The 7,949-nt window shown below is 41.7% G+C and overlaps 1 protein-coding gene across 2 annotated transcripts in view; it reads right to left on the minus strand.

The window, feature by feature from the left end:
* The window catches only part of LOC105355693 (vacuolar protein sorting-associated protein 37D), a 40,413-nt gene extending 34,259 nt beyond the window's left edge, over positions 1 to 6,154 (minus strand). The window contains exon 1 of one of the 2 annotated variants that reach the window (XM_020709156.2): positions 5,722 to 6,153. In XM_020709156.2, coding sequence (XP_020564815.1) covers positions 5,722 to 5,844 — 123 coding nt within the window. In that variant the 5' untranslated portion in view covers positions 5,845 to 6,153. Of the gene's footprint in view, positions 1 to 5,721 lie in introns of both variants that reach the window. The other variant, XM_011483956.3, reaches the window with a different exon arrangement.
* Positions 6,155 to 7,949: the final 1,795 nt, after the last annotated feature.

Raw genomic sequence — 7,949 nt, forward strand, 5'->3', positions numbered from 1 at the left:
TGCTTTGACCCAAATTAAATATCCCCCAAATCTGAAAGAGATCCCTCCTTTTAACCCACCGTAATCATTTTACATCAATACCACTTCCGTGTTACACATCGACTGTATATGAGAACTGGACTGAGTGACTCCACCCCGACCGGGCGTTCTAAACAGGAAGTACCTGCTGGCTCCAAGAAGCCAAAATCCCATAGACTTCTATAGAAAAATAAACAGCTATTAGCCATTCATTCTATTGGTCAGAAGAACCATTCTAGATCCGATACCTTTTTTTTCTCTTACATTATCTTGATAATTCTCATATTTTATGATAATTATTTAGTAGTTATTCAAGTTTTAAAATGACCAATCAGATCCCTCATTAAAAGTAGGTGGAGCCTCCTGGCCCCCCACGTCCAATGTTCAAAATGTTTGACAGATTTGGTGTAGCCCGCTTTCAAGCGGTAGGGGGTGTGACCTTTCGACAAGCTCACACCTGACTGGTGAGAGTGGTTGCCATAGAAACGGTGACTTAGACCCATTTGGATCAATTGCTACTTTCTAACGTCTTCCGACTTTATCATGGCGGCGTCCGCGTCGCAAAAACAACGGCGACTGAATTGACTTAATTTTGTCGGAGCCAGAATTAAGCCATTTCTTACAGGTAACGTCACAGTCGCTCACTCCAGTTCCCGTATACAATCAACAGTGGAACAGAATGCATCCAATTTACACTCCCTTAGATTCCTCTGTCGGTTTTTATTTTACGTTCGAAATAGTGACACACCGCAAAACCGTTGGCATTCACACTGTCAAGAATCACATCATGGTTCACTTGCACACAAAGACTTGCTTTTATTTTTGGGACTGTTTAAACAGTGCACATTATGGGATAGGTTTAAAAGAAAAAAAGATCTATTTTCAATTACAAGAGGTGTTGGGACCTCATGAAGTTAAAAATGTCAAAACTTGATGGTGCTTCTTGGTAAAAACTAGATTTTTTGTTAGTTTTTACTCTAAGTAATCCTACTAGAAATTGAAATGAATGAAATTCCTACCTGGGTTCTAAAAAAAAAAGAAGTTTCTTTTTGTTGGGATAAAAACACAAAGGTAAAGATTTTTAGTTTTTGTTAAGCTAACAGCGACTTCAAATATTCTACACAATAATAGGAGGATAAATCAATTTCTGATCATTCATATCAACCAGTGGTAAAGCAGGAAAAGGCTTGTAAAATGCTAATACATGCATCCTTCAGGACAAAGGGGAATCGGGAAGTTGAGACCTTTGGGGGATGGGTTCCTCACCGTCACTAGACCGTAAGGAAAGCATTAATTATTAAATAGAGGAGCCACACCCTTCACGTCTCGCCACAGAGTCAGAGTTACACCGCTGGGAAACGCTTTGGTGTCTTGCAACAAGACAAAAGCTCTCTGGGAGATCCGCTGAACAAACTTCCCAATCCCCTCCCGCCGTTCTATCCGTCCCTGCATTCCAGTCATTCAGCCCGGCCCGGATACGTTTCTTGCTCAATTGCTTTCTTTCAGTCACTCTGAGCTGGTACGATGCGTCTGTCTCAGATTTTACGGCTCATCAGGAGGATGCACGAGTTTCACGATGCAGTCAAGTGAAGTCTGGAGGGGGGGGGGGGTACGCACAGACAGCACAACTGCTGAACCTGGTGCATAAGAAACAACAGTTTGCAGATGATTCATTTTCCTTCAACAGGAATCAAAACAGACGATCCGTTTCCAGTCTCTGCTAATCCGGTCTTTGATGCGCGAGCTGGAAAGGAAGGCTTGACAGTGTTTACACTTCCTGATAAATGAAGGGGGGAGAGCTTAGTGCAGAGTTTTTGTAGATGACGTGGCACCGCTGCTTTACGTGCCTCCACATGTCCGGCCCCATGAAGAACAGTCAACGGGTCCTTCTTTGTCATCCCAAATGAGGCCTGATCCTCAGCGGACTCTTTCCAGTCTAAAGCCATCCATCAAACAGCAGATATTAGGCTAACCCGTCCAGCCGAGGCTTCTTTCAATACCCCGAAGGTCCTGCAATGCAGTTTTCCCTTGTTTACCAGACCACAGCTGGCTGTTGCATCACTTCCACATTCCTTTGAGGGGTGTAAAAATAAGAAAAGACGAAGGTGGAGGTATGCCTTCCTCAGAGACCCTGCAGCTGCTTCAATGCCCCCATTTTCATGAGAGAACTTGTTTGGCGCGTCTCTGCATCCTTCACTGCCACAAAACCAGCTTTAGGTACTCATCCACAGGTATAGGTCTCCTTCCACCTGTGGGATGGGCTATGAACTGTCTTCATCAATGATTCCACTCTACAGCAGCATGGATTCATCGGCAGAACAACAAAAACTTACAAAAAATATGTTTTTATCATCAACACATTGGTAACATCAATAAGCTCATGTAAAGCCTTATTCCAAACTGGCGTCATGTAAGGGTTAATGGCTTTCGAAGCGTGCATTATTACTTTTCAACGCACGCCGTGGAAGCCTGAACCGTCCGACGCAAAGTGCGATAAAAAGTAATAACACACGCTTCGAAGGCCGTTAACCCGCTGATAAAGCATCAGATCAGAGAGAAAGTTCACCTCTAACCGCTTGTTTTTGTCCAGATGATGAAGCAAAAGGTTGTTCTAAAGAAGCCGGCGCAGTGATACAAAACATTTAAGCTAGGTGACCGGAACTTCTTTTTTCCCCGTGCGGTTATCAGGTTTTAATGCACACCCAGCAGCCAATCAGAATCGAGTATTCAACCGGACCATGGAATGAAGATGGATACCGCCGTCTACTAGGGGTGTTAACAGTACACGTAGTTGTTTTGAACAGCAATTTCGGTTCGGTTCACTTTTGTACTGTATGTCGACATTGTTACACGAAGAACGCGTATGCCACAGGTGACACATCTAATCTGCTAACGCAATTAAAACGGCATCACCCGACTATAAAAATCGGGTCTACAAGAAAAAAAATGTGCAAGTAAAAATGTTTTTTTATTTATTTAGACCAGTGTTTAGTATCCAAAGTTTTTGGTTCCAGACAGTTAACATTTGTATTATTTTATATAGCAGATCACCTACATAGGTCAATTTTATTGGTTATCTAAAACCAATAAATGGGCAAACACATGCAAGAAGATAAAGCATCAAAGAAAACGGAGAGATGCCAAGAAGATGACCTCTGGTCCTTGGAATCAAAGGGGAAATGGACTGGAAATAAAAGGTTTTTCTGATGTTTCAATGACTTGTGATGTTAATTGACATTTATAGATCTGAACTAGAAATATATCTACAGTCTTAGTTAAAAGTGCGAAAACATTTGTAAAACCAACCACAAACATTCTAAATGCTTTCAAATTAACCCTGATTCAAAGGGAAAATACAGCTAAATAGAGGAATATGAAGAGCAAACTGCTGGATCTGCTTCATCTGTAAAGTTTTATTTATTGTAGTTAAAAATCTAACTTCTGCTGCATCGTTTAAGCTGACGATAAAAGAAACCAACGCTCCAAAAACTGTGATTAAAAATAACCAACAGCCAATAAAAAACACTTGTTTCTTGTGGTCTTTGATCACAGGTGAAACCACGGCTGTTTTCCTGAAGACTCTGCAGAGCCTGTGGGCTCCAAAGCCTTATTTTGGCATCGCTGACACTTAACATTCCAGTCAAACACTTGTAAGACGGGAGTTTGGGGTCACGTTTACCTGAAACGACCTTGGACAGCAGTAAATCTGGTGCTCGTTTTTTGGTACAACCTCTTATGGCTCAGAGCTCCAACACCACGGAGCTCCACAGATGCACCTGAGGAGTCCCTCACCAACACAAATGTTCTGAATCCAACTGGGCCCAACAGGAAACCATTAGAGCTTGCATGAAGCAGCAGGGTCTGTTGCCATTTACTAATAAAGGCAGACATTTAAGCAAGCTAAATCATCGCCTGCAGAGATTTCAAATGCATCCACTTGTGTCTCCAGGATGATTTAATCGCATTTCACACAACCAGCAGAAAACCAGCTTCCTCTGCTATCAACAGGCTTTGCTGAGTGATTTTTAATCAGATAAATTCTCGTTTTTTTTATCATTTGCAGCTAGGTTTGCATCTTAAATTCATGCTGTGAGGTCAAACCAAAGCTAGAAACCTCACAAAATATCGATAACAGTCTGGACTTTGTGCTAAATCAAAATGCAACGCTCGGTTAAAAAAGGAAAAGCTGCGACAGTGCAGACCAAACCATCCAGACGTGGATCATTAGGACTTCTGGATTATTAGGGAATAACGGATGAGGTTCTGCGCAGCTCTGAGTCATCCTGCTCCACCGCTGAAGGAGAACCGTCCCACCTCCATCGTCCAAATTCATCACCACCAGCGGGGCTTCAAATGTCAAACGCTTTCATCCGATCATCATAAATTACAGCCACTTTCGTTTTCCAGGCCGATTGACAAAACGCTCAGCTCTTCCCGATCACACAGACGGAGCTGCTCTGCAGGCGGCAAACTTCCAGCCAGAGGCTTTTTGGAGCTGGAGTGAAATCTTTTTTTTTTTTTTTTTCCTTCTACAAATGCAGTGGAGACAGAGACAAATGACTAGTCCTCTGCTGGTTTGTGTGTGAAGCTCCCACAGCTGTGAAGAAACCACTCAGTCCTGAAGAGCAGTGGACGCAGACAGAGAGCCTCACGTCCACAGAGAGGCTCATAAACCAACCGCATGATGAAGTTCTGGACCTCCTTTTCTTTTTTCCTTTTTATTTGAAGCTGCGTGAGAGCTGGAATTACTCACTTCATGCAGACGCAGAGGGTGCATGAAGCCAGAGAGCAACTGCCTGTGGCAGATGTCATTAAATTTTCATTTGAAGGATGAGTTTAAGGCCGGGGCAAGGGTTACAACAGTAGTACCCCCAGTAAGAAATAAGGTTAACGCAGATAAGTGTGATAAAAGTCTTACAAAATAAAAATAAATAAAATTCCATTCAATTAAAAAAATGTTTTTCTATTTAAAAAAAAAGGTTTAAATGAACAAAGCAGAATAAATAATTGATTTTTGGATTTAGTCTGACTACTTCCTGTAGTCGCATTTTTACCTATTTGAGCATTTTTTTAATTTTTTTTAAACACTTAAATATTTGAAAAAAAGTGTTAATATTTAGATTTAAACTTTAACTAATCAAAGAAATCAAGACAAGTCATTTTAACTGCGAACATGTGGAGGAATGCAGCTTTTGAAAAGCTGGGAATCAAATCTAAATACAAAAAAAAAAGAGCCAAGAAAATAAAAGCCCCATTTCCGTCTGATTTAAGGGGCATTTCAACGTGCGGACAAAACAATTACATTTATTGTGAAAGAAATGTTTTATGTCAGTCTTCGGACCGGTTTGGTTCAGACCATGTGGGGGCTTCGGGGTCCGAGCGGACTGCCCCCACCGGGATTCGAACCCTGTTTTCTGGTTTTCCTGGCTGAAATCATGAAGAATGTCCCTCCACAGCAAACAAGAAGAAGAACAAGAAGCCCGAAGATTTCTGGAGACACACATTGGAAACCCGACCGCTCGCCACGCAGACAATCGATGGTTCGCGCGGGGAGAGAGAATGCACGCGCTTCAGGGGGGCTCCACAAACACGCATTTCCCGCTAAACAAAACAGAAAAACCGACGCTATTCGGGAAACAAATTCAGCCGAGACCCCGAGCGACAATCCCCCAGACACCTGGGTTGCCGGAGGTCGGACGGTACCTTCTCATTGAGCCGAATGATTTGGTCCATTTTGTCGTCGTTCTGGAGGAGCTCGCGCAGCTCGCTCGTGTTCAGAGCCCGGTAGCCGTCCGGGCAGCCGCCGTTCTCCCGCGAGCTGGACATCTTCTCCTCCGAAGCTGCGGCTGAAGACGGTTCCGACTCCGTGCCGTGCGGCAGTCACATCGCGCTCACATTGGAACGCGCTCGCGCTGCGCCCGCACGCGGCGTCAGACATCCGGTCAGGGCTTTCAAAATAAAGCACTTCCTTTTTAGGTTTTAGGTTTTGAAATATTTTAGCTTTACGGAGAACTTTAAACGTGTGGAATTTTTCTGATGATGGAGGACAATTTCTTAGCATTCCTTCAAACCGTTGTAAATCAGAATCAATCAGATAGGGAAAAAAATGCACGCATTTGTGACGTAGAAAATACGCCGGGCGGGTCACACGCCGATGCATCCACTTGTACACGACTAGATCCATGTATGTTTTCTTCGTTGTCCTCGTCTGAGCTGGAATCTCGCTCAAAACTGTACAGCTGGATAGCTCCAATATTGTTCGCCATTTTTGTTGCACTGCTATTGTCAGGTTGGAGGGGTGAGGGGCTGTGAGCCAGCTGGATAGCGTATAAACTGATGGGTGATGGGAAAAGGGGACGGGGTTGCTCCACGCCAACAGTCCTGCCCACGACTCAGAGGTGAATCTCTGATGAAAATAACACAGAAAAAAAGCAAAATCATAATTAAAAGACCACAGGGAATGCTTTGGAAATAGATCAAAAGATGATCAGGGTGGGTCTATAATGAGATTTATGGTTGTATTTTTTCATATTTTTACTGGCTGGAGAAGTGATGTAAGTTTGTAGGTTTTCAGATAGTAAATCTGTATTTAATTTGTTTCTATGTTGTCTAGTTTTAATATTCTTTTTGAGGCATTAATGACAAAAAGTTAGCCATTCAATTTAACGTTTAAACAAACAATTTAGTGAAGATCATTCAGCAGATTTTGGACGTAGTGTGATTTAAATGTGTTTTATTTTTCGAGTTAACTGCAATTAAAATCATTTTAAGTATACTGAATGAAGTAAAATTGAATTGAAAGTGTTTCAATTCTATACTATTTGTTTTAAAGTTAATATTTTTCAACGCGTAACGGCCTTAATCAAACATTTGTAAAGGTTTTGCTCCAATTTATTCAATGTGGTGCTTTTCTTATCCCAGCAATAAAATTGTACAACAATAAAGACACAAATGAAGATTGTTTTGTGTTGTCTGAGCTGTCTTGCGTATGTTTGGAGGCAAACATGCATTGTGTTTGTGTGTCATTTCCTCTGTTTGTGTTAGGACGTCATGTCAGACCCGCTCCTGTCAGTCCCTGAGCACTGACTCATGGATGACATGATATCATCAAGTGGGACTGTTCCTGCATGTAGGTCACCAGACATCTGGCTGCGGGTGTGCTGAAATTATTTTTGTGCTTGTGTGTGTTTCTCCAGACTTATTTTGGAGATGACGTGGATCCAACAGCCACTAGGGGGCCCCCGATGCATCTGTTGGGTCACGTTTAGTTCACAAACTTCTCAACACAAAGCCAAATTCTTGATTCTTTTTACTACTTTGTACTTTAAATGTAGACCTTTCATCTTGAACTGTTGTGTATTTTTCCTAATCTAATCTCTTTTGGGATTCCTCAAACAGGATTTAGGTCTGGAACCTGATCCTGCAGGTAGTGGGGCTCACTGGGGATCCTTTTGTGATCCAGAAGCAAATTTTTGACCAGCAGGGCCATTTCAAATGTCTGAAAAGAAAACCTGCATCTCAAAGCATTTAATCTTTTTTAAATCCCAAACAACCCAGTATGATTCAAGCAGTCAGGATTTTTGTTTTGTTTTTTTACAAAAATCTCCCCAAAACACTTTCTGTTGAAATACTGTTACACGTCCCATGATTCATCAGAAAAACAATATAAAAAATATTTTAAAAAATCTGGGGAAACTGAAGGATTTTACAAACCAAGAGGAACATCTGAATGTGTGCAAAGACGTACAGACCATGCTTTTGTCTTAGTTTTTGCATAATATCAAACAAAAATAGCAACAATTGGTGAAAGTTTGTTACATTCATTTTTGTTGGGTTAATTGTTTTTTAACACTTTTTATATTTTAACACACGTATTTGTTCTTTAATGTCTGTTTTATCTGATGGGTGCATGGATCATCGATAGATAGATA

This window comes from Oryzias latipes, chromosome 14 (genome assembly GCF_002234675.1).
Source record: "Oryzias latipes chromosome 14, ASM223467v1".
Classification (NCBI taxonomy): domain Eukaryota; kingdom Metazoa; phylum Chordata; class Actinopteri; order Beloniformes; family Adrianichthyidae; genus Oryzias; species Oryzias latipes.